This window comes from Pyrgilauda ruficollis, unplaced genomic scaffold, assembly GCF_017590135.1.
Source record: "Pyrgilauda ruficollis isolate IOZ18807 unplaced genomic scaffold, ASM1759013v1 scaffold48, whole genome shotgun sequence".
In the NCBI taxonomy this organism is placed as follows: domain Eukaryota; kingdom Metazoa; phylum Chordata; class Aves; order Passeriformes; family Passeridae; genus Pyrgilauda; species Pyrgilauda ruficollis.
Window position 1 is genome coordinate 3,125,464 of NW_024526377.1, and position 26,712 is coordinate 3,152,175.

The 26,712-nt window shown below is 50.7% G+C and overlaps 1 protein-coding gene across 1 annotated transcript; it reads right to left on the minus strand.

The window, feature by feature from the left end:
* Positions 1-3,289: 3,289 nt before the first annotated feature.
* On the minus strand, positions 3,290-13,312 carry ZC3H12A (zinc finger CCCH-type containing 12A). The gene is made up of 6 exons (XM_041479266.1): positions 13,194-13,312; positions 12,597-13,040; positions 9,493-9,632; positions 8,384-8,618; positions 6,194-6,300; positions 3,290-6,089 (listed from the first exon to the last, which is right to left on the minus strand). The coding sequence occupies exons 2-6, from the start codon at positions 12,995-12,997 to the stop codon at positions 5,095-5,097; spliced, it is 1,878 nt and encodes a 625-aa protein (XP_041335200.1). The 5' UTR covers positions 12,998-13,040; positions 13,194-13,312; the 3' UTR covers positions 3,290-5,094.
* Between the last annotated feature and the right edge of the window lie 13,400 nt (positions 13,313-26,712).

Sequence of the window (26,712 nt, forward strand, 5' to 3'; positions counted from 1 at the left end):
TCCCCAGCAGAGCTGGGACAGCTGCACCAGTGCCCTGCAGGCCCCCAGCTCTTTGGGGAGGGGGACAGGATGAGTTTTCACTGAAGCAGAGCAGGGGCAGCACCCACCCACAGCAAGGGCTGGGCTCCAGCAGCAGCAGGGCTGGCAGGGATCTGTCCTCCCAACGTGCCCGTGCAGCTCCCACTTGCAGGGAACTGATGCAACGCCAATAGCAGCCGCCTGACTCACCCCGCAGCCAGGGACAGCCCCGTGCTGCTCAGAAATGCCACAGAAAACCAGGTCCTGCCACTGAGCTGGCAGGTGCCATGGGGGCCCCAAGCTGGCACTCCTGCAGGAATCACAGCACCCTCCATGCTGGGACCACGGGGACACCAGACATGTGACAAGGTCCTGCTCCTGCTCCAGCCTCCACTCATCCCTCCGTGGCAATCCTTGGGCTGGAAATCCCCAGCCAGCCCGCAGGGACCAGGGTGCAGGAGGAGGAGGGTGACATCAAGCAGCATCAGCTACAGCCACCAGCTCTGCAGCCCCCAGGGAGCAGCCCCTCCCCACAGCCCCTGCAGCAAGGCAAGAGCCACCACGCAGGGCACAGAAACCTTTCCCCAGCCAAAGCCTCCTGACCTATTGCCTAACCTGAGGCTGCATTTACTCCAGCACACTTGTGCAACACTGCTCCCCAGCCCTGGCCAGGGCCCTCGGTGCGTTTGTCACGCTGCTGCTGCCCCAGACATGGCTTTGGCTTCCAGGGGCAGCCCCTGGCCTTGGGGAACACCGGGGTATTCAGGTACTCAGGAAAGCTTGCAAGAGCTGAAAAGCATGTGGCTGGAGGGCAAGTGCTGACAGCATCTTGACAACACACACAGATACAGTGTGTATCAACAAATCAACTGCTTCTGGCCTGCAAGTGCCAGGAACATTTCTGCATCCCTTGCACAGCAAAATTCCAGGACCAGAACCAACTGCTACAGCAATTGGTTTTGCTATAGTAATTTAATTTAGGTATTTAAAATTTCTTACAGTACCTACAATAGAAAACATAGAGAGTAAGAGGAAATTAAATGGGTAGCACCACCATCACCACCCCAGCGTCCCCCCATTGCCCTGGGGCAGCACCCAGCTCCTCCCCAGCCCTTTCCCTTCTCTTCCTGCATTCCTGTCTCACAGGGAGGCTGTGCTGCAGCAGCAGTTTGGGGCACAGGGTGCAGAGCTGCTGCCATGCTTGGTACATCCATTCCTCTCTGCAGGGAGAGCAGCAGCTCAGCAGCCTCAGCACTGGGGAGCAGGGGGTGCATGCTGAATCTGCTCCCATCACCGCACCCCAATGATGGTGCACACACCCCATCCCCTTCCCCACAGCCTGCACAGGAGCCTTCCCCATTCCTGCCTCTGGAAATGCTTTAAGATGTTGGAACTGAGCTAGCCACATCCTGGAAAGCCCCAAGGGGAGGAACCAGCTGAGTTCAAATGGAAGTTCAGGGAGCAAGGGCAGCACAGGGCAGTGGAGAGATGAGCAAGCCCTGGAGAGCAGACTGGCCTGCTTGGAGGAACCAGCCTCTCCTGAAGCTCAGCACGAGGCTTCAGTGGCACACAGCTGACAGGATGAGGGCTGGGAAGCCCCTGAGCACAGGAAACCTTCAACAGGCCCAAGTGTGACCTCCTTCTCTCTCCAGCAGCCCAGAGAGCTGACACACAGATCTGACCCAGTTTGGCAAAACACCCAAAAGCAAACACACAGCAGTCACAGCAGGCTCTACCCCCAAGCCCCAGGAAGTGCTAAACCAGAGGATGCACCCCAAAAACTCCAATTTAACAGCCCCAGTAGGGTTGCCAAAGTGCAGGCAGGCAGCCCCACCACTCCAGGCACTGAGGAACGTCTAGGGGAAAAAATGTGCAGCAGCAACAGTTCCAATCAGCATTCCCATTTCCCAGATCTCTGGCACCACAGTGAGCTTGGGGAATGGGGACACAGAACTTTGTGTGAATGAAGGAGAACACTCAGAGCACAGCAGTGGGATTGAGCTGGGCTTGCTGGCTGCCCCAGCAGCACACACAGCAGTCTGGGGGAGAAACTTCAACCACATCTGTGCTGGGGCCTGACCCTCCCAAACCACCCCATGTGCCCCCAGGACTGTCCCTGCAGTAGAAACATCACAACCAGAGTCAGCCAGCTCCAGCTCTTCCTCTCCTGGTTGTGATAATGAACCTCTGCACTGATTCCTTTAATTGTCTCTCAGTGCAGCTTTGAGACACAAAAACGAATATTTACCCCTTTACACATCATGTAAAACTAGAATTACCTATTGTCTTTTACAGGAACATCAGCCTTGAAATCCTGCAGCATTTTTCATCAACAGATGCCATTACAGACAGCAGCAAACTCCTCACCTGGTTAAAGGTGTACTCAAATCCCTGACGCACCACTCCATCCCCCCACCACACACACACAGAGCCACACGAGCTCGGTCACTGCAGTGACAGCCTCACAGGCTTCCTCTCACACAGTCAATAAAGATTTCAGACTGAGAGCTGCAGGTTTGTTTTGAAATGCAGCTGGTCTCTGGGAGCACCTGCCTCCCTGGTTTCTGATTAACTACAGAGTCACTGCCCTGTGGTAAATGAAGAGCACAAGTTTCAATACAGACCATAAAGTTATTTAACCAGTGAGATAAGAACATGCTGTGCTGCAGGGGAGCAGGTGGGAGGGGAAGATCCTTACACCACAAGGTGAGCACTGATATTCCTGCTGCACTTCCAGTCCATAACAAATCTTCAGAGCAAAACCTGGACACGTTACCATTCACATATTCCACACTCAACATCCAACACAGATGTACTGTAACTGGATAAAATATGTGTTTATTTCCAGACTGCACTGTGGAATTGCCCCTTAAAGCCAATCACAGTCCATGCTGATTCCAAAATTGCCAGGAGTGTGGCAATTCTGCTGCTTTCAATGGCAATAAATGCTGCTTTAGCACCAGAGACACCCACACTGTGGTGGTGAGTGAGAGCCAGTGCTGCTGCCTGTCCCACCTGCCCTGGGCACTGAGCAACCCCAGGGAAGCCAAATCAGCAGCAGACACTGCACATGCCCTTATCTGCCACAGCACATGGATGTTTTGGTCTCACTGCATCGATTAACAGCCTGTCAATAACCAGCCTCACACAGCACACAGAGATCAAAGCCTGTCAGAGGAACTCAGGGAGGAAGGATAATTTCTCTGGCTTCCCCAGAAAGCCAACCAAAATGTTGAATGTTCCTCCACAAAGCCACCAGAGGTCAAATATGTGAACTCAGCAGTTTTTATTTATATAACACAGTTTTTCTTTGCCAGGGCTGTCACATGGCTATTCAGTACATGACTATATTGCATAGTGATACAGAAAGTTCAGCAAGTGTCAGCTGGGGAGTACAAAATGTTAATCTTCTCATTGCAAGAGAGGCAGCAGATACCAGCATTCCACCAGAAACCCAAACCCACCTTGCCAAGTAACATGTGGCTGAGGTGAGAACAGCATTGATTAAAACTGCAAGCAGCAAGGTGCTGAACAGTAACATTAAAAACCATTTTATCTGTAATTTACATATATGCAAAGTATCAGGTTATTTAAAATTAAGAAGCATTTTGCTTACTAACATGAAACATTACTAATTTGTAATGTATCATTATTAACCAGGTATACAGGTTCCTGTGTCCCTGTGGTCTCATGGCACATGGTGCCAGTCTGGGCAGGTCATTCCTTGGACAGCAGAGGGAAGAGCAGGAACAGACAACACTGCTCCCAGGAGGGTTTCAGGACCAGCTGCCTTCCACTCTCCCCTTCCTAACTTGCCACTCAATAACCTTGGTTTAACCACAGAAGGGTGTATTGTATTTAGAAAACAACACCACGCACAGATACAATGTGTATCAACAAATCAACTGCTTCTGGCCTGCAAGTGCCAGGAACATTTCTGCATCCCTTGCACAGCAAAATTCCAGGACCAGAACCAATTACTACAGCAATTGGTTTTGCATATTTAAAATCTCTTACAGTACCTATAATAGAAAACATCTTACAGAGTAAGAGGAAATGGAACAGAAACAGTCTTGCCAAATAATTCTTATTCTACAATTCTGGATGCTGCTCTAGTTGGGCACAGCCAAAGGGGACAGGGGAATATTGGTGAGGAAGAAGAGAAAGCAACAGCTTTACAACACAAAATATTAAAGACTCCTTGGAAAGGCCCCTGGCAGCAGTCCAGATGTGACTGCAGCTGTTCTATTGCTGTCTGAAGGCAAAAGGCACATAATAAATCCTTGTCAGTGCTGTACAGAGCCATCCTGGGACAGACAGCTCCAGAGCAGCACTCACAGCATGCTCAGCTCACCCACCTGCTCTGACACTGCAGCTGTCAGCACATACCCAACACACAACTCACACACAGCTCTGGAGCATGTCCAGCCGCTCCTCCTGAGCAAGGACTGTGCTCCTGGGAGCTGAGAGCTCACTAAGCACTTGTGGTCCATGGGGCACAACTACCTCAGGAAAATCAGTTGAGGTGGGAGGGGTGTGGAACACATCATTCAAGAAGTGCAATAGTAAAACCAGTCAGATAAACCCAGCTTCAGATTACGTTAATAATGCAGCATTTGCCACAGATCTGAACGGTGGGATTTAGTAAAGAGGCTTAGTCAGGACCCAACAACAGCATTGACAAGGCATTTGGGTCCTCAGAAACTAGCCTTAGGCCACTACAAAGGCAGCACCCACTTCTCTCACATCCAGTTATGGACAACTGCAGGAGCTCAGGGTGTGCCAGACTCCCATGAACCCCAAAGGAACAGTTCTGCTCTAGAGCTGCAGCCTCCCTTCCTGCTTAGCCCCTGGGGAAGGTGAGATGCTGGGGTGTTCTCACCTCTCCCACAGGCATGTGGTCATAGCTGGAGCAGAATTTGCTGTGAGCACACCACATCTGGCACCCAGCCTCCAGCTGGAGCCCAGTACTTCCAAGGGAACAAGAAGGAGTACTCAGAAGGCATCTGTGGCAGCTGCAGAGGCAAACCCAGCCCCTCAAGCTCTCCCCACACCTGCCTGCCCTTGGCACCTGCCTCACACACCTGGGTTCTGGGCCTTGTAGGTGAGGATCTCTGCTGCCAGCCTCTGGGGGTCCAGCAGCCGGGGGAAGCGGCTCATGACGGCATCCACCAGGTGTGGGTGGAAGATGCCGCACAGCTTGACGTGCACGCTGGCCCTCTCCTCAGCGAACTGCTCCTCTGCAGCCCAGGGCCCTGAGTCCCCGTAGGCCGGCCCCGGGGCCCTCTGCACCGGGCGGGGGCTGTGCACGCCCGGGGATCTCACCTGCGGCAGCGCGTACGGCTCGGACCAGAACTCCCGCGAGCGCGGCAGCGCGGCGCCGAACTCCCCGGGCAGGCTGTACTGCCCCGCTGCCCCCGCGTGCACAGGCACCCCAAAGCCTGAGAAAGAGGGGGGAGCCCCTGAGCGAGACATCTCAGGGCTGTACTGCAAGAAGCTAGCACCAGAGGATGATGATTTGTGGGAGCTGTGGTTGTAAGGGGCCAGACCGTTCTGCTCTAAGCTGGGGGAATGGGGGTACACAGGTCTCTGCCTGCCACAGGAGCAGACGGGCACCTGCTCCGCGTGGGAATGGTCACAGTGACTGGTACATCTGTGAGGCCACATGTCAGACAGCTGGTTCTCCAGAGACCCAATGCCTGAGTCGAGATGCTCCTGAGAGATGTAAGACAGAGAATCCATGGGAGGCTGCTGGTACCTGTCAGGGGAGACAGTGCCTGGCACACAGCCTTTGGCCTGAAGCACAACGTCACTGGGCTTGGCTTTGTGGGCCAAGCTCTTCCTCTCTGCAGAGACCTTCTGTAAAGAGCCTTTGTCACTCTCCGTGGGCACAGAGCACAAGAGCTCTGCCTGGGAACCACGCTTCCCCTTTTTCTCCTCCTTGGCACTGGTACTTCTGGTTGGAGACAGCCTTGCGTTGGCACGGAGTTCATCAGCTAACGAGCGCTGCGGCTGGTTGATCCTTTCAGGATGGTAGAACTTACACTTAATTCCATAAGTGCATTTTTTCCCTGTAAGGAAAGCCAGAGCATGGAATGACCAGCTGGATTTGACTAGATTATGAAAGACACTTGCACAGACACCTTGGTCTCCACATTAAGAAGGCAGGTCTTACCATAAGGGCACTGCTGTTTCTTGTGTTCTGGAACTACAGGTTTCTTCCTGAGGAAATTATCCAGGCTGGGGCCATGACGCCCTAAGGGATCATCTGGAGGCATAAACCTAAAGAAAAACAAATCTCAATCAGAAGCAGTTCACTTTTCTAAGTTGAGGTTTGGTTTTTTCTCAAAGCCTCCTATTTCATTAAAGATCAAAAGCTATCTGAGCCCTACAAAGCTCTCCCATTTCCTCCAGAGATAATTCTCCTGCTACCCAGTCCATACAAGCACAAAATGCTTCCCTTCAGGCACAGAAGTAGTTCCATGCTTGGCTGTCAACCAGAATTAGTACCTGCTGCTAACAACTGTCTTGTGAGGAAATCACACCCTGGAGGCTCTCCTTGGAGCTCCTACCTCTAAATTAGGAGCAGCTACCAAGATATCACCAACTACTTTTGGCTTTGTATCCTACAGCTTTTCATTATTTCTTCACTAGCATTTTGCTCTTCTCACGCATCACTTGAATACCTTCATCAGAACAAGCCAGTGTGTTCACACAGATATTTCTGAAAAGCCCAGGAAAATGTGATCATGATGCTGTGGAGTGGCTACCTAAAACAGAGGCTAGCCAGAGTTAGGAGAATAAAGTGGGTATTTATTAAAGGCCTTCAATAAGTACACTTTGGGTAGTGCAAAAGCCTCACACAGGCTATACCCAAGATGGACCATGGTCATGAGTTTTTCAGACAGATCTAAGTTTGGTCTACTTGCACATCAGGGGTTAATTGTCCAATTACAGCTTCAGGTAATGAAGTAACGTTCCCCAATTTGCTCCTCTTCCCCCAATTCAACTTTGTTTATACTTTTCAGGGCCTGAGGCAGAAGATGTCCTTGATTCTCAGACCCAGAAGGATTATATTGTCTGTCACCATCATTTTCTGGAAAAATCCCCTTGCCCAGGATTTCTCTCCTGGGAAGCTGAGAAGCCTCAGAGAAAAAGGAAAACAATATTGTCTCATTTGCTTCTCCTGTGTTTTGCTGCTTGGAAATGTGGTTGGAGATTGTCGTTCCATGCTTGGCTGTCAACCAGAATTAGTACCTGCTGCTAACAACTGTCTTGTGAGGAAATCACACCCTGGAGGCTCTCCTTGGAGCTCCTACCTCTAAATTAGGAGCAGCTACCAAGATATCACCAACTACTTTTGGCTTTGTATCCTACAGCTTTTCATTATTTCTTCACTAGCATTTTGCTCTTCTCACGCATCACTTGAATACCTTCATCAGAACAAGCCAGTGTGTTCACACAGATATTTCTGAAAAGCCCAGGAAAATGTGATCATGATGCTGTGGAGTGGCTACCTAAAACAGAGGCTAGCCAGAGTTAGGAGAATAAAGTGGGTATTTATTAAAGGCCTTCAATAAGTACACTTTGGGTAGTGCAAAAGCCTCACACAGGCTATACCCAAGATGGACCATGGTCATGAGTTTTTCAGACAGATCTAAGTTTGGTCTACTTGCACATCAGGGGTTAATTGTCCAATTACAGCTTCAAGTAATGAAGTAATATTCCCCAATTTGCTCCTCTTCCCCCAATTCAATTTTGTTTATACTTTTCACGGCCTGAGGCAGAAGATGTCCTTGGTTCTCAGACCCAGAAGGATTATATTGTCTGACTGTCACCATCATATTTTCTGGAAAAATCCCCTTGCCCAGGATTTCTCTCCTGGGAAGCTGAGAAGCCTCAGAGAAAAAGGAAAACAATATTGTCTCATTTGCTTCTCCTGTGTTTTGCTGCTTGGAAATGTGGTTGGAGATTGTCTACCAACAGGTGGCTGTTTCATTGGTTTCATATGAATTGTTTTTACTTGGCTGTGTTGGACTCTGGAGAAAGATTCACGAGTTTTCATGAGTATCTTTTAGCCTTCTGTAAGTATCCTTGCTGTATTATTTAGTACAGTATTCTTTAATAATATAGGTCATAAAGTAATAAATTAGCCTTCTGAGAACACGGAGTCAGATGCATCACTCCTTCCTTCAGCCAGAAACCCCGCAAATACAAGATCTGACCAACACGTGACAACACTTACTAACAACAACAACTTACTAACACTCTATAAGGAGTTTAGAGTAACGCACTGACGCTGTACGAGAAACAAAAAACCTGAAAAAAACTAAAACCTGCTAAAAACTGCAGGCACGAGCCATACTTGTCGTTGACAAAGGAGTACATCAGCAGGCGCTCCTCGATGAACTTCTTCCACTCGGGCCGCTCGTTCTGCAGGTCGCGGTAGGTGTCGTTGGACACCACGATGCCGTCGGACTCGTGCGCCAGCTTCACGATGAAGCGGTCGTCGTAGCACACCACGCGCTTGCCTCCCACCCGCCGCGACGGCGTGAACACCAGGATCTTCTTCTTCTCCAGGTCACGCAGAATGTACTGGTCTAGAGCAAACACAACTGTCAGCGCACCTGCACAGCCCTCTGTAGCTACATTTCGCTTCACAGAGAAAATCTGAACCTCAGAGAAAGGAAAAGCAATGCTTATCTCATTTGCTGTGCCTGTGTTTGTGTAAAAGTAGAATGCAATATGGAGATTGTTTACCCAGAGTGATGGTGTTTTGTTTCCTTGCCTATCAGGGCCAAGTGTGTGTGTGTGTGTGGGGACTGTCGGTGACAGTCACGAGATGAGGGCAGTGGAGTGCAGTTGTGTGCTTGGCAGATTCAGTTTAGATGTAACGTAATATAGTGTAATATAATATAGAACAATATAGTATAATAAAGTAATCAACGAGCCTTCTGATATCTATGGAGTCAGATGCATCATTTTCTCCCCTTCATTGGGGTTGCCCTGAATACTATAGCTCTCCATGCAGATAAAGTAACATTATAAATAAACAAAAACATTCATTCTGTCTCTCCGCAACCCAGACCTGCTCATTGCTGTTCTGAGTTATTCAAATCTCAGCTCTCTGCAAGCTCCCCTCAATTTGAATAATTCTGACTAAATACGCTTCAGTTAAATACAAAGCATGTCCCTGCAAGAGGAAAAATATCAAGAAATAAAAGACAAGAAGTTAGGAAGCAGAGCAGTATTACATTTCTTGTTTTCTGAATTATTCCAACTGATTCTGGCAAAAGCTGGCTTAGAGGAGAAGTTAATGACTAATACTCCCTGGTCAGTTCAGCTCATTGCAGCTCCTACTACTCAGACTTTCCATTCTGAAGTTAATTACTGACTTAGCCAGAACTCTGCAAGCTCGCTGAATGACAGAGCAGTCATCCTGAAAAGCTACTTTTGGTTTCCATATTTTCATACCTGTTATGAGTACATCTGGTCGGGGCTGCTCCTTCCTCCACGATGGCACAAAGACTGTAATATCCTTGTGTCCCCTGTCCCAAAACCACTGGACAGCCAGAAGGATACCTCGGCAGGAGAACACTTCTTTATTCCCATGGCTGAAAAGGAAGAAATTAAGACTTTAATCCCTTCATGATTCAGTGCACACTAGTCAGGCAGTGCACAGAGCAAAGGGAGCTGGCAACTAGGACGAGCTTCAGTGAAATGCTGAGGAGCACAGGTAGAAAACACAGATACTTGTCTTGTGTAACAACACCCTCACTCAGACCTGCCCAGCACCCCCGTTCATGTCAGCACCTCAGGAAACCAGTAAACACCCAAATACTCACTGGGAGACAGACAGCAGCTGGAACTGTTGCAGCTGCTCTGAAACAGTCTCTGCTTCAAGCCTGGACTTCTGATGGTTATTTTTAGCCCAGAGCACAATGTGACCCAAAAGCCCTTTGTGCTACTCTGACAGCTAAAGCCAGTGGCTGTTTCCTGCCAGGGCGCACTGTACCCTCACCGGGCCTTTGCAAACTTGTTCTGAACACTTCAGGAAAACAATATACTTTATATGCACTCTCATCTCAAGGAAAGATGATTCACTCCACGATGGCTCAAAACCTCATCTACAAATGCACTATTTGCACTAAATGGCAACATCTCCTGCCATCAGTGCTGGATGAGAGAACAGCTCATGGCAGTTAGAGAACAAAGTTTGACAACCTTGTCAGAAGCTGTGTACTGATGCAAAAAGCTTCTTAATTATTCATTAGGTCATATCAATAAGCTTCCAGAACTTCTAGGAGGAAACTACCCCTCCTGTTTTACAAGCACTAGTATTTACAGTGCAATCAGCTCTTCTGCTGATAGTGGTTTTGGCAAACTTTCAACACTTCTATTCCAGCCTGATATGTCACTGTGGGGATCCAACTGCCCATGTTCTGTGATGATGCACTACACCAAAAGGGGAACTGCTCTCAGAATTCAGGAAGACTTTCCTCACCCGGGCACTACCTGTCCCAAATCTTCCTCCTTCCATCTGCACCTGAATGGCATTTCAGCCCCCAGCACCCCTGGCCAGCCCCTCGCCAGAGCCATTCCTGCAGTGGCACTGTTGCAGCACCACTACAGAGAAGTTTCAGTTCCCCTCCCAGCCTCACCCTTTCTTTCAAACTACAAAGGAAGTTGAAGAGCTGTACAAAAGTACTTATTCTAGAAGAATTAAACACTTGGCAACAGAACTAACACCTAAAGAGACACCTAACACACCTTCAATAAGAATCCTAAATTACAGAAAGCTGAAAATCACCATCAGAAGATCATCTAAAAGTTTTCTCCAGTATCAGATCGATTTAGCTGTAAATAGCCAGGCACAGGTTACTATAATTTTTTAGAGATAAATGTGAAAAACAAATCCTTTTTGGTGGATTTTTTTGTTTGTCTTTGTTTTGGGTTGTTGGTCGTTTCTTATTGTTTGAGTCTCTGCAACCAACCTCAAACCTCCAGAAGGCAGCTAATTGGGCTGATCTGATTTGGCAGCAGCCAAGGAAAAATTCCCTTAGAAGGAAGTAAAAGCTAATTTCCACTATGATTTGCATAAGTTTGTCAAGAGCTGTTGAGGGAGGCCGCTGTACATACTGAAAATGAATCAGCAAGGAACATCACACCATCAATACAGGAAGTTTCAGAATGGAATTCCCCTTCTAGCGAATTGCTTAAAAAAGCCAGACTGCTTCTCTCATGTCAGACCCTGGGCTCTGGCCTGCCCTGACTCACAGCTGCTGTGATTTCCCCTCTGCATTTTGGGGTAACTTTCACCACTAAGAGGCTCCTCATTAACAAACACAGCCAATCCTGCTGGCAAAGCCCAAGCACTTATCCAAGGTAAACTTTGTTGCCAGAGTCACTTATCAGCCTGAGCTCACAATAGGCCATTTTCCACAGTGTTCCCAGAGCTGTGGACAGGGTAGGAACTGGAACAGGTTCTCTTCAGGGGTGCCAGGCACAGCTTTCTCTCTCCTGCCCTGTTCCACTGTCACCACCATTCCTCATTCGCCGCGGGGCTCACCTGTGCCCCATCTTTCTCAGTTCTGTTCTCAGAACTGTCAGCCAGGGCTTGGCAAAAACCACCCCTGCAAACAAACCTCCACGCAGCACTTTCACCTCAGACAAACCTACTGCAACCGACACGGCAGCTCCACCCGCACCCAGGGTTATTTTTTATAAAATCTGCATACACTAACATAAACAACAAAGGAGGCGGCTTCTGAGCTGCAACAGAAAAAAGCTTTCAGGACCCAGTTCAGAACCTGGTGTGTTAAATTTCAAGAGTCTGCTATGCAGAGGTGGGGAACACATACTGCTGGGGTTGGGGTGAGGGCAAGCAGTGCTCACCAAAGTGGGAGCAAAAGCCAGGGTGAAAATGGGGACATCACACCAATAAATATCCAGCCCTGACATTCTGGATGCTTCATGGATACTGGGGGATCTGGTCACAGCGTCCAACAGGACCTGCTCCAGCAACACTGGGACAAATGAAATGCTAAGGATGAGTCACAGCCCTGCCTTGGTGACACCTGCAACATCTCATGGCTCTCTACCTTGTACAGAAATTCACCAATGTACAAGAGGCACAGTTTGGAGACAAGTCTCCAATGGAGCTCCATATTACAAAGCTTCTCTAATTAACCCTGTAATTATTTATTGAGCAACTTCCTGCTACGGAAACTTACACAAAGCCACTAGTTGAGAGGACAACGTCTCTTCAGTTATCCCCTCAGTGCCAGAGCACAGGAGGAAGTGTCTGTTTCAAAGGAAACTCAAAGGAAGCACTGCTGCCCTCACCATTGCCCCGTGACTGGCGGCTCTGGGCGGGCAGACCAGCGGCAAGGCCCGCACCGGCAAACGTGATGCTCGTCCTCGTGTGTCGGAGAAACACCTTGGAAAATATTACCAGCCCCCTTCCAAGCACTCAGAAGCGGCTGCTTTGAGCGGGGCGCTCACAGCTTTTGGTCTCCGAGCCCTGCGCGCCTGGCAGAGCTCACAGCCCGACAGCCCCGCGCCCACCCCGGACGCACCTCATGGCCACGTTGCTGCCATCGATGACGATGGGCTTCAGGTTGTCGCTCTCCGTTTCCTCGGGGCCGGGCGCGGGGGATTTGTTGCCGGCGCCGCCCCGAGGGACCAGCGGGGCCTCGCCGGGCTCGGGCGGGGCCTCGGGGCCGTCCCGCTCGGCCGGGCCGTGCTTCACCAGCTCCCCCAGCACCGTGTTGGTGTCGGCGCCCAGGCCCAGCTTCTGCAGCACGACGCGGATCTCCTCCGAGGAGTAGCCGAGCTTGCGGAAAAAATCCACCTTCAGCTGCAGCTCGGGGCCGTCGCCGGGCCCCTCGGGGCTCTCGCAGCCGCTCATCCCCGCTGCGGGCCGGGCCGCACCCGGCAGCGCCTCAGGCCAGCCCGGGGCGACGCTGCCCGCGCTCATGGCTCCCGGCGGGGGACTCGCGGCCTCCGCTCGCCGCCGGGACCTGTGCGGCGACAGCGGCGTTAGGAGCGGCCCCGGAGCCCGGCCGAGCCCCGGTCACGGTTCCCGCCCCGCTCCCGGCCGAACCCCGGCCCCGCAGCCCGGCCCGGCCCAGCCCCGCTCCCGGCCGAACCCCGGCCCCGAGCCCCGCGCTCACCGCGCCGCTGCCACCGCCGGGCTGCCGCTGCCTCTCCATGGGGCCGGAGCAGGGCGGCAGGCGGCCGGCTATTTATACCGGAGAGGCAGCAGGGCGGAAGGGCAGAGCGAGGGGTGGGGCGCCAGCCTGTGCCCGGCCCGCCCCGCCCGGTGCTGTCGCTGCTGGGGCGGGGCGCCGTGACACATGTCCCTTGCACCACCTGGGTCCCAGCGAGGCAGGTGGCCGTGATTCAGCCGCTGGTGGCTTATCTCCGGCCGTGCGGAGGAGATACGCGCTGGTAGGAGACATCTCTCAGCCTCCAGTGCCTGCCCCTGGCCAAGCGCTAAAACGCACCTGTGTGGAACTGCAGGGGTTAAAATCTACATTGTGAAACGTGCTAAAACTTCACATCTCCGACTTCTGATTAATCATGCCTAAACAATTTAATGAAGGTAGTTGCAAATTTGCTTCCCCGAGGCCATGTACCGGAGCCCAACTCGGGAGCGAGGAACTCTCCCAGTTACAGGAATGCATTTGCATTCATCTTCCTTGTGGTTACCCCGAAACAATCATTTTTCCTTGTCTCTGGCCGTGTCTGAAACCGCACTGTGTGCTCAACAGTAACACACACACAGAGCGAGATTCAGATCAGAGATAATCCTTGCTCAGTTCTTAAGTAGGTGCTTTCCCAACACTTCTTTCCTTTGGAATCTACTCCAGTCAGGATGAATTTAGCATTGTTTGTGTGCTTTTGCTTCCAGGCTAAAGTCTATTGCACCAGAAAGTATGGCCACAGATGTACTTCCTATAGGACATACCCCAAGGAAGAGGCACAAAGCTGAATGTCCTGATTTATGCAAAGCAGTGGCAGCAGCCACATGGCTCTAATTTGGTGAAAGAGAAGCCAGGAGAGAGGGAGGCTGTTGGCTTCTCCACCCAAAAAGTCAGAGGGAGTCACATGCCGGTCACACCTCAGAGCTCCTTATGGGAGATTTTGACTATCTTTTTTCTTTTTCACGTCTGCAAACTGCTTTGAACAGTACTTTTTTGGGTTTTTTTTTGGTACTGCAAGAGTGGTGGCTGCACCTTCTGAGGATATGAAGATTCACAGAACTTTGCTGGGATAGTGGATGCACTGAGGCTCTCCACCTCCAGACAATGATGATGATGATGATGCAGTGCCGTGCCCACAGCAGGGCAGCTGCATCATGCCCTTTCTGCAGTGGGACAGGCTGTCAGCTGGCACTGCCGAGCCTCTGTCCCTCTGTGACACGTCCGTGGCCACAGGACAGAGGTGGAAGTCCCCACAAGAAAACACCAGGCTGTTCCAGCAGGAACCTGGGGCCGAGGGGAGGACAGGGGCTGGCAAGGCCAGGTGCTCTCAGGATGGTCATTAAGAGCAGCATCCCATCCTGCTGAGTTGGAAATTTTGGGATGCAAAAAAGGAACTAGAGCATCCAGGAGCAGTGGGAAGCCCAAAGTGTTCTGTGAGAGCAGGAGCCCATGGATGAGGTCAGTGCCTCCCTGTCCTCCAGCTCCATCTCCCTCTCTGCTGACTCACGGTAAGCTTGCCTCTAGCCTGGTTCCTTCTTCATGAACAAGTCTGCAAAACCTTGTTGTCACATTTTGCTAGGGATTACCACCCCCATGTCCCAGATTTTAAAGGAAGAGCTCATCCTCTGGCAGAGCCTTTCATCTCCCACTCATGCATTTAACCCAGCCAAAATAGTTGATATTCAAGGCTCCCATTATCTGCTGGTGGGGAAGAAGCTGGCCTTGTGCCAGTTCCTTGGGAGGTGATGCCAGCTCTTTGCAACTCCTGCTAACCAGCCACAACCAGGAGCCCTGTCAGCAAAGTGGCCCTGGACCTGGCTGCTTCCCTATGGAAGCTCAAGGCAGCTAACTCACTTCTGAAAAAGGGCTAATTAAATCTCATTTATAAAAGCCTATGTGGGACCATTATGTTAATTAAAGACAACTTAAATGGCCTTATTTAGCAGCATTTGGGAGTAAATTAAACTGAATTAAGGCCGCTTTAATTCTGAATGAGAATTTTATGCAGAATTTTAATGTCCTACTTTAAACTTAGTTAATTCAATTTAATTTTCTTAAGAATCCTGTATAGACAAACCTTGAGCAATGAGGTACCTACTAAGGCACCTGCTCCAGGCTGAGCTCATTCCTCAGCTTCTCAGGGAGCTGACAGGGCTGGGACTGGCTGCCTTGGGATCTGTGTGTCTCCAACAGCTTTGGTGTCCTCAATGCCTTGCTCATCTGTGGGTGGCTCATCTCAGTGCACTCCCCCTCAGGTGTTTCTGTTGATGAACTAAATTCTCCCATCACCTGCAACTCAGGGACTCAAGAGGCTCACAGAGCTGCCTCTGGATTTTCTTTTACAGTGAGCAATATAATTTATTACAGAGGACTCAGCACATTCCGGAATGAAAGTGAAAACAAATGATGATTTACACCCTTTCCTTTGAAGAGGGTGATCATGCCTCATGAGGAAAGCTGAGCAGTAATGCTGGAAGCAAAGCTGAGCAAAATCCCTTTATGGTTGTTTTTACAGTGCAATCACTCAGGTTCATGGAGGTGTTACTTGAGAGATCTGCTGCTCTGTGTGGCCTTGATGAACAAGGGTCTGATGGCAGAACCATCACGGGCTGCTGGAGTGAAAGCCTGCCAGCTGAGCAAAGCCAGTCTGGACACATGCCCAGTGGCGTGAGGCACTGAGGGGAGATAACTCGCACTTGTATATTGGGCAAGAGCTCCTGGCCTCCAGAGCCCAGTGCTGTGGTGATTCCACAGGAGAAACAAAGCTCAGCTCTTCTCAGGAAAAAAAAGGAAACGTAGGAAGGGAGGACTAGAGGACGAGCTTATCAAGAATGATAAAGAGCAGAACTCACGTTTGGAGCTTGTATACCTGCAGTCCTTGTCACACTGCTTGTGGTGCTCCCAGTGCTGCCTTCACCCATGAGTATGGGATTCCTATGCAGCTGCAGACAAGTAGATGGATTTTTCTCTGAAATATTCTATTTTGAACTTATTCCATGGGCTTTAAGGTGATCCTTGTAAACACTCTGCAGAGTAACTACTCCCTGAGTAGCCCAAGGGCTTCTTGCAGAGCAGGCATCTCTCTGAGCTCTGGAGGAGAGTGCAAGCTCCCCAGGGACCATACCAAGGAAATTTATTTGGCTGTCACTGTGTGCCTGACTAGACACGGCCTCAGGTACTCCTCTGAGTAAGCAGCCTTGATCTCTACCTTTGGTCTTAGTGATTGATGGCATTAAGTTATAGGATGAGCCTATCTCCTCAATGACAGATGGATTGGGCACACCCTGACAATTTTTTTCTCATGTGCTTTTGTCAAGAAGAGAGCTGTCCTTTGACAGCCTTTTTTGGGCTATAAATCTGTCATTGGTGAGGGCTGTAGTGAGAGAGGCAGCATCACCTGGGCTTTCAGCTGAAGGCAGTTCCTTGACACTCCTGTGCCAAAGCCAGGGGGGAACAGTCCCACTGTCCCTGTCCAGGCTGCATCAGGGGTTCAATATCTGCTGATACCTCCCCTTTGTGTCACCTCATCACAGTATCGTGTCCAGCAGCAGTGCCCAGAGCATCCACACTCCAGCAGCACCCTCTCCCTTCTGAAGCAGCACTCCTGGCTCACCAGGCAACCTCAGCTTTCCAGCAGCTAGATCAAGAGCAGAGAGAAGCAACAAATTCAAGTAAGAAATAATTGGGGAAAACCGAGCGATTGCGCAAGTGGCTGTGACAGCAGCTTTTACTGTTTTGTTCAGCTCTTCCCAGCTGCGGCCTCTCTGCCGGAAAATGTCAGTGGTCCCCTTATCCAGAAATATCCCCGCCTGCTCAGCCCCAGTTTAGTTTGAATGCAGTGTCTGCAGCTCTGGATTTGCTGTACTCTGGCATGCCTGGGAGCATTCGCTACTTCAGAACTAAAATAATAATAAAAGTTGAACAAACACTTCATGGTATTAACATAAGATGTTTAAATAGACAGTCACAGAATATTTTATCTCACCCAGACCGATGTGAAGAGCAGAAGATTTATGCCTATTGCTAAGCAAATACCTCCTGAGAAGTCACATCCATCTGGGAAGTGTTTTTTCTAAGGAACAGAAAAGCAGAGCAGCAGTGTCTGCTCTGGGCACCCAGGAATTCAGGGAAGGACGTGGCAGCCCCTCTGAAAGCCCAAACCCAACAGTTAAATCCTGGACAACTTTGGGACCTCCTCTGCAAAGCTGGCTGGTGAATCACTTGGGGGACAGGCTGAGTTTCCCCAATGCTTTTCTTAGGAATCCGAGGTCCTGGCTCTCACCACACATTGCCTGTCAGGAAATTCATTTCCTCTTTCTGCGGGCCAGCAGGGTCAGTGGGGACCCCAGCCACGGGGCCATGGGGTCACGGGGGCTGGATGGTCATGGGGTCTGTGGGGTCATGGGGGCTCTGTGGTTATGGGGTCTGTGGGGTTATGGGGCCCATGTGGTCATGGGGTCCGTGGGGTCTGGGGTCCATGTGGTAATGGGGCCCATGAGGTTTTGGGGTCTGTGGGGTCGTGGGGTCCGTGTGGTTATGGGGCCAGGAAATTCATTTCCTCTTTCTGCGGGCCAGCAGGGTCAGTGGGGACCCCAGCCACGGGGCCATGGGGTCACGGGGGCTGGATGGTCATGGGGTCTGTGGGGTCATGGGGGCTCTGTGGTTATGGGGCCCATGTGGTCATGGGGTCCGTGGGGTCTGGGGTCCATGTGGTAATGGGGCCCATGAGGTTTTGGGGTCCGTGGGGTTATGGGGTCCATGTGGTAATGGGGCCCATGAGGTTTTGGGGTCTGTGGGGTCGTGGGGTCCGTGTGGTTATGGGGCCCATGTGGTCATGGGGGCTATGTGGTTGTGAGGGCCGTGGGGTCAGGGGGTCAGTGTGGTCATGGGGGCCATGTGGTTATGGGGACCTTGTGGTCGTGGGGGCTGTGTGTTCATGGGGTCCCGGTGTTCATGGGGGCCATGTGGTTATGGGGACCTTGTGGTTATAGGGACCCTGTGGTCATGGGGTCCCTGTGGTCATGGGGTCCCTGTGGTCCCTCTGCGCAATGCGGAGCAGCGGTGGGCGTCCCGCGGGACGGATGTGTGTCAGCGGGACACACAGACGTGTGTCAGCGGGACACACAGACAAACAGCCGCAGCTCCGCTCGCCGCTGCCGTGATGTCAGCGCCAGCGGCCGCTGCGATGTGACTCAGGAGGTGCCAGCGTGGTGGCAGGCAGGGGCCCGGAGGTGGCTTCCACCTGCTCAGGCTCCACCTGGAGAAGGTGTCAGCCGGCCCACGAAGCAGGGGAAAGGTCGTTCCCGGTGCCTGGAGGAGGGCCGAGCCGTGCGGGAGCGGAGCGGCCCCGGCCGCAGTTGTGCAACGCAGCGAGCAGCCCGGCCGCCGCTCCGCTGGCTGCGCTGCGGGAACAGCCCAGCGCAGTGAGGCAACGCCGCGCTTTCGTTTCCCTCGGCTGGGGATTTCCCCGCTGCGAGGCGTGTGCTGCTGATGTGGGGCTGCAGCAGAGCCGGGCGCTGCCTGCAGCCCGGGAGATGTGGCTTTGTGCGCTGGCCGGGCAGGAGAGCTCCCCTGGCACAGCGCGGAACTCAGGATGCTGTGGCTGGAGGCTTGGGCCACTGCCACCCCCAGCCCAAAGCCTGGTCCCCCTGCTGTGCCACAGCGGGACAGCCCAGCCCGGCCCCAGCCTGTCTTTCCACTTTTACACAACTGTGTGCAGGAGTGATGCATTTATTGCAAAACAGCTTCTGGAGCGGAGACTCAACAGACACAATATTCAGTGTGTGGGATCTGAGGTCTGTTTGTCAGACAGTTTCAGTTAAGACCTCGCCAGTCTTAACATCCTCCCAAGCCCACACACCTGATTCACAGCTGACATCAAGGAAAGGGGCAAAGAAGTGATTGCATCTTTGTTTTCCTCTTTGGGACAACTACCCCTTTTCCTAAGAATCAGATTCGCTTTCTCAGCCTTCCACCTAGAGGCCTCAGCGAGGCTTTACAGCTTAGACTAAATGTTCTGATTTATTGTCTCAGCTTTGTGGAACGAGCATTTGGGATGAGAAGGATGATGAGATGCAGAAAGCAGGTTAATGATTGGCCAAGGCTGATTAATGCCTCTTCCAGTTCTGCTGATAAACTCATGTTCTTTGCTGGGCTTGTCTGTCCAATATGATGTGCAAAGATGAACACTTGTCCTTAGGTTTATAATCTTAAATTCTCCCTGCAGTAACTACCAGAAAATTCTGATTGCTCAGAGCAGGAGGTGGATCTGGTGTGCCTCACCCCTGTCCCTGTTTGCAATCCTGTCTCTTCGCAGCACCTCCTCCTCTTCCTCCCTGCTCCATGCAGTGTTTCCGTGAGGGTGGAAAGTTGCCCATTTTGGTAGAAAACATGTTTTCATGAGAACAGGAGGTTGGCTTTTGCTTCCCATTTTAGTTTGCTTTAACAGACACATTAATATGCTGATGAAATTAAGGGAAAAACTTGTGCATGCAGTAGCTCCCTAAGAACCATGAACAGCAGTGACCCAGCAGCCTGTTCTGACTCCTCAGGAGGTGCTGTGCCTTGCCAGCAGCCTCACTTTCTGGCTTTTGCTGTTATCACACACTTCAGGCTGCTCCCACACAGCTGTGATCCCCACAGCCCTGCAGGAGGGTCTGCAGAACTGCCCAGAGAGGAATGCTGTGGGGATGAGGGGTCTGAAATTACCAAAGAAATGTCTTTGACTCTTCCTGAAGGGAGAGGTTGAGCACCTCCCATTGCAGTGCTGCTGGGCTGGCTCACTGCTCTGAGCATCACCAGGTTACAGTGCAATGAAAAACTCCTGAGCAGTAAATACTGATCCATTTAACATGACTATAAAAAATCCATTCCAATAACCTGTTGTAGCTTAAGGTATTTAAACAATTGTCTATCTTTTTGTAGTTCTCTGTAATAATAATTAAATGACCTTTAAAATGGCAGTGGGTGGAAAAATTGTGCAAAGCTGAATTGCTATTCAGCAACTGCTGAAGAAGATTGAAAATCAAGTAGAAAAAACTCACTTTGATGCAAAGGGAAGTGAAGCAATCAAGTCTGAAGCTGGAAGTTTGTTCTTCATTTGTGCTGATCTACAGGTCCCATTGGGCAGAATAAATATGGGATCACTGAGCACCCAAGGGATCAGCAAACACCTCCCTATGCACAGGAGCTTCCAGTGGCCTCAGCTCCCTTCGTGCTCAGTGGTCACATCTGCCCCAGAGCAAGGGGCAGCAGAGTGGTGACAACAAATTTGCTTTGCCACGACCAGCAGCTGTTGGAGAGTGGTTGAAGGTGCTGAGGGTGATGCCTTGTGAAGGCTGACCTAGAACAGAGGCTAGATGGAGTTAAAGAATAAAGTAGGGGTTTATTAAAAGGCCTCAATGGATCCCCCTTGGACAGTATAAGAGCACATACCCAGCTACACCCAGGTGAACCCAAAATGGTCACAAAATCCACGACCAGTCACAAGGTCTGTCATTTTTATACGTTCTGGTCCATTTGCATATTGGAGTTAATTGTCCAATGACAGCTTTAGGTTATGAAGTCCCATCCCTCTTGTTTTTCTCTCTCCAGCCCACGCTGTTTGTGCTCTTGGGCCTGAGATTTGGATCATTTGTCCTTGGTCCCAGCTAGAGCAGGAATTGTTTTGTCTCCCTGCTCTGTGCAGAGAGCTCACCATCCCCTAATATGAAGCTCAGAACTGCACACTAAAGCAGCACAGAATCTGAAAAATACAAAAGCTAAAACCTGAGGCATCAAGGGCTTTGGTCCTTCTGAGGATCCCTCACAAGGAGCTGGTTAAATCCCCTGTGTGTGCTCACACAGCAGGTCTGAAACACGAGGCTGGAGAGGAAGGAGCTGCTCCCTCTTCCCCGTACCCACCTGCCAGGCAGAAAGGGCCCCTCTGCCCTTGTTGCTTTGATGTTTTCACTGTGCCACCCATCAGCAGGGCTGGGGACACACAGGGCTGGGGTGCACACAGGGCTGGGGACACACAGGTCTGGGGTGCACACAGGGCTGGGGACACACAGGGCTGGGGACACACAGGGCTGGGGACACACAGGTCTGGGGTGCACACAGGGCTGGGGACACACAGGGGATGGGGTGCACACAGCTGGGGGGCTCCTGCGCGCCTCACCGCAGATTCCTGGGGCAAACAGTGGTGGGTGACAGAGGGGACAGAAGCACTGGTGGGTGACAGAGGGGACAGAAGCACTGGTGGGTGACAGAGGCCAGGCCAGGCAGAGCCTGCAGTGTCCTGGGAGAGGAGCTATTGCTGCGCTGCTGCTGGCACAGCCTCCTTCCTGGTATCGCCACTTCGCAGCCTTGCGCTGGATTTGATCCCTACAATACATGGGATTTATCTCTCTCACTTTCATGTGCCTTTAAGGAAACACCACTCTTTATCTCATTTCTGCTGCTTTTTATCATCACAAAGAGTTTTTAATGAAATGAGAAAGCGTCTGTTTCTGTGGGCCGACGTGGCGTGGGTAATTTCAATATAAAACAAACAAGGCGGCTTTCAAAATTAAAATTTTATGTGTGGCATTTTCTCATTTAACGGAATGCACAAAGACGGGCAAAACCAATTAACGGGAGGTTGAGACTCAGCAACTGGCAAAATTAAACAACAGGACTCTGCAAATGGAATGATTTGTTCAAAGAAAGCTGGAGAAGGGGATGGAGAGGAGGACGGAAGCAAGGCTGTGATCAAAATTCCACCTTCTCTTAAAAATAAATGCAGACAACTTGCTTGTTAACTCCAGAGCCCCACAGGCCAGGTGGAAACATTGGGGAATGGCATAGTCTGGCAGCACCAGGTTTGGGGAGAGCTGGGGTTGTCCCAAGTCAGGGTTTGGATGCTGTGAGTGGCAGGAGAAGTTGGGTCCCAAAATGTGCCTGCCCCAGAGCAGCAGCTTTGTCGGGTGCAGGGCTGCTGTAAGGACCCTTCAGGAAAGGGCTGCTTCCATCCCCAGATTTCCCTCTGCTTCCAAATCCCCTCCCACCAGGGAAAACATCAGTGCCAGGAGGAGTTAAGCTGGAGACAAGAAGGAAAGCAGGAAGAGGAGGCTGGAAGTGTCTGAGCAGGAGCAGAGGCAGCCTCTGCCCCCTGTGCTGCTCCTGCACAGGGCTGTGATCAGAGCAACACCGTGGGGGCTCCAGATGAACCATCTTAAAAGAGAGGAAGAGTGGAATTAAGGCTAATCACTTGCTATCAACCATCAACCGGGGCTGTGCCTGCAGAGTTCAGGATTTCCAGTCCCTGGGAGCCAACCTGAGCTGGGCTCTGATTGCTGCAATCACTGCAAAACGGGGCTGGGGCTTATTTGCCTGTTTACCTCATAATTTGTGGTGTTGAAGTGCTGAATTCTTTAAGGTGAGAAGGTGTCAGGACCATATTTAAGTGGGAATTTAGGCCTGCTGGACCAGAGCAAGGCTGAGTCCTGCCTCATCATACAAGTGAGTCAAGATTTCTTTTAGGGGTGCTGCCCTTTGCTGGAGCCCCAGAGATCACAGTGGGAGAGTCTGTCTGCCTGGTGAAGGAAATGTGGAGCAGCATTATTCCCTGTGCTTACAGCTCTGGTTTCCACAGAGATGGAGAAGGCAAAAGTCACTTGCCAAGGAGGGGCAGCAGCCATCCAGCCCTTGCACGTGGCTGCTCAGCTACAAGTCTTTAAAGATGTTTTGGTTTCGAAAGACAGATGTCTGTTAAGGAAGGCAGGAGCTTCTCTTCCAGATGGCAAATGGAATACAATTTGCCTTGCAATCTGGGACAAAAGAAGATGCAATTCTTGTGGGGAAGAAGTTGGGAAGGGATGTGCTGAACACCAGTAGCAGCCTGGGCAGAAAGAGGTGGTGCACTTTGCACCCACTTTCGTAGGAGACAGAGCTAATGTGGCACTATTTCAGCCCAGAGCTGTTTGTGGCTGACAATCTGGAGCTGCCAGATGGAAGGAGGGGGCCCTAAGCCCAGGTCTGGAGGAGGACAGCAGCTTCCAACCAGCAGGAATCACCCAGTGCCTCTGGCAGCCACTGGTCCAGCCTGGCCATGGGAGCACCTGGAGAGTGACACAGGGCTCCCTGGGGCATGGGCATGCAGCAGGAAGCTTCTGTGTCTGGGAAATGAAACTTCACTGAGAGGAGAAAAGCAGGGCTGTGGAAAGAGAGGAGCAAGCTGCCAAAGCAGGTAATCCATCTCCGCAGCAGCTGCGTCAGGATGATTCATGCCTTCCAATTTACTCCCAGCTCAAATCTGGAGTAAATCAGCCCAGACTGCTCCTGCCCCGTGCCGGGACACGGTGTCAGTGTGGGGAACATCCCACCCCGCCCATCCATCCCCTGGGCATGCAGCCCCCAGCTCTAAAGGGTGTCCTTCGCAATTAGAGCCAAAGTGTTTGTTTGTTGATAGGTGGCAGGAGGAGAAGGAGGCCCTGGGAAGCAAGATGAGATGTGAAAAGGGATGATGAGAATGGATTTTTTTTTTTAATATGTTGCTCAGTTACTTTCCTGCAGCAAATCCTTCCACAGGGGAATAGCTCAGGAAGAAGGTTATCAATATTAGTTCCCACCTGTAATAAGAAAGTTGTCCAAAGTCTTAATTACCTTTTAAAACTATTTGCAATTCTCCTGCCTCCGTCTGCGGCTGTTCTGACAGTCCTGATACCTCAGTGCCTCTGCCAGCAGCCTGGAGCCAGCCCCAGTGCAACAGAGGGATTTTACTGCTCAGGCAACCCCTGACCAAGGGGAGAGAATGATGAGGAGGACTCCATCTTATCAGAAGGCTAAATAATTACTTTACTACACTATACTATATACATTGCATCTAAACTGAGCCTGCCTTGCACTCACCCTTGCTCACAACTGCACCCATCTCTGATTCTCTCCTGACTGTCTCGTGACAGTCCAACACACACACACTTGGCCCTGATAGGCCAAGGGAACAAAACATCCTCACTCTGGGTAAACAATATCCATATTGCATTCTACTTTAGCACAATGCAGGCACAGCAAGTGATAAGAATTGTGTTTTCTTTCTCTGATGTTCAGAGAATGTGAATCCCAGAAATATTCCTGGGAAGAAATGTGCCTTGCTTTTCTCTGTGAAGAGGGATGTGACCCATGGGGAGAAGGGAACGTGGGAGCAGCTCAGTGCACCCTGTGCAGAGCCACTGGAGGGGACTGGGATGGCCCCTGTGGCCCAGCACAGCCCCTGGACAGACAGGAGTGTTGTAAAAGCAGGGAGCCCCTGACATCTGGGGAATGACTGGCATCTGACTCCATGGCTTTGGAATGCTGAATTAAAACTAATGGAATGCTTTATTAAGACTGTATTATATCACATTATACTATATTAAAGAGAGATACATACTATACTACATCATACTTACCTCTAACTTCTAACACCACTGAAAAACTCGTGACTCTCTGCCTGAGAGTCCTGACCCACACACGTGGATGCAATTGGTCATCTTGGGTAAAAAATCTCCAGAATACATTCCACATGGGCACAAACACAGGAGCAGCAAATGAGATAAGAACTGCTTTGATCTCTGTGCTTCTCCAGGAAAAAAACCTGAGAGAGAGAATTATGTCTCTGTCTGTTCAGAGAATGTGAACGCCACACGGGGGGAGCTGCAGGAACACGGATTTCGACTGTTCCCTCGCCCTGGCACTCCACACTTCATTACGGCTAAGCCAGGGTGCTGAGGAAGGCAGGATGGGAGGTGCCTCAGTTCCCACCGACAGTGGGAGCAGGCTGTGTCCCCCCAAGCTGCTCCTGCTACCCATGGATCCTCTGGAGGCACTGGACAAAGCAGGTTGTGTGGTGGGCTGACCGCTGGCCAAAGGCCAGTGCACTCACAAAAATCATTTACTCGTCTTCCTCTGCTATAATTGGAGCAGAGGAGGGGAAAACTAGTTAAAATAAAGCTCATGGGGTTGAAATAAGGATTAGGAGGAAATGTTTTAGGGACAGAACAGGCTCAAAACTTTAAAGGGTATAAAGAAAACTTTATTAACAGAATGAAAAGAAGAATGATGAGAACTAAACAAACTTTTAGAAAACCTTTCTCCCCCCAGCCCCTCTTTCCTTCCCACTGACAATATAAAGAGACAAAACCTGGGATTATCAATTTACCACTTCTAAAAAAGAATTTTTCTTCAGTTCATTTCATGTCCTGCAGCCTGGGGGGCTCAGCTTGGGGCTGGGGGGGATGTGGGTCATGAACAGCTCTGGCTGCAGCCCTGGGAGCACTGACAGCTCTGAGTCTGCTAATGAGCCAGAGACATTTTAGGCACTAATTCATTTTATGATGAGAGTGCTGCTGCTACTCAGATTAAGTATTTATCTACTTGTTTAATGCAAATCAATAACTGAATAACTGTTTGATGGGGCGGTGGCATTTGTGGAACTCCACAGTCATTTATAAATCGTGTTTTAATGCCTTTCTAATGAGCAATAGCAGCTCCTCAGCACTCAGGCTGTGCCCTGAGAGCAGTGAACCCAAACACATCATCCTCAGGAGCTCTCCTTGGTGTTCAATACACTCCTGCCTTCCAGTCCACTCCTTTCCCTGTGTCAGAGCAGCCAAGGGGCTGGGAAGAGCTGGCAGCAAAGCCAAGCCTTTGTGGGGTCTCAGCCCAGTATTGACCTGGGCTGGGAACTGCTTTGACTTGTCCTCTACATCCTACTTTTACAGGAGCTGTAAAAGTTATCCCTTAGAATCTAACTTTCATTTTGCTTTAATTATTTTGTGCCAATAAGTTTGGAAATTCTTGGACAATGGGACCTGGCTGTCTGGGTGAGACAGGACTCTGCAGAGCTCAGCTGTGTGTTGTAGGCAAGGCCAGCATCTGGGTAGGAAAAGAGTCTGGGAGTTTCAAATCCAGCCAAAGGAAGTGTGGCTGAGATGGCTCAGGGTGCCATCTCAGCCCTCTCCCTGCTCCAGGCCCTGCCCAGTCAGCTCTGAAGGACATTTTTTGGGTAGTTCCTAAAAGGATCAGTGGAGGAGATGTTTTAGCAGCTCTCAGGCAGTGCATCCTGCAGACATGGCTCTGGAGCTGTGCCTCCAAAGTGTCCTAGAAAGGGTCCCCAGAAGAACTAATTTCCAGCTGGGCTGGACTTTATGTACTCCAGCCTTGTTTAATTTACTGAATATTTCATGTTGCTGTTTTTGGTAGCTCTTCAAACTCCTCAAAAGTGAGAAGACAAACTTTTCCATCTATTATCTTGGGCCATTTTGCATCTGTTACCCCATGGCTGCAGTCCCAGCGCTGGAGGCACCATATGGCTCACACTGTTATTAGACACAACACACACAAGGAGCAGCAGGACTGAAAAAAATGGTCTGGAATTAAAATTCACCTTGCTGCTAACTGCAGAGTAATGACTAAGCCAGAGGGACCAGGTATCACTGCAGTGGGCAGAGGGTGTTTGTTTCTCTGCTGAAGGAGCTCTGAAGTATTT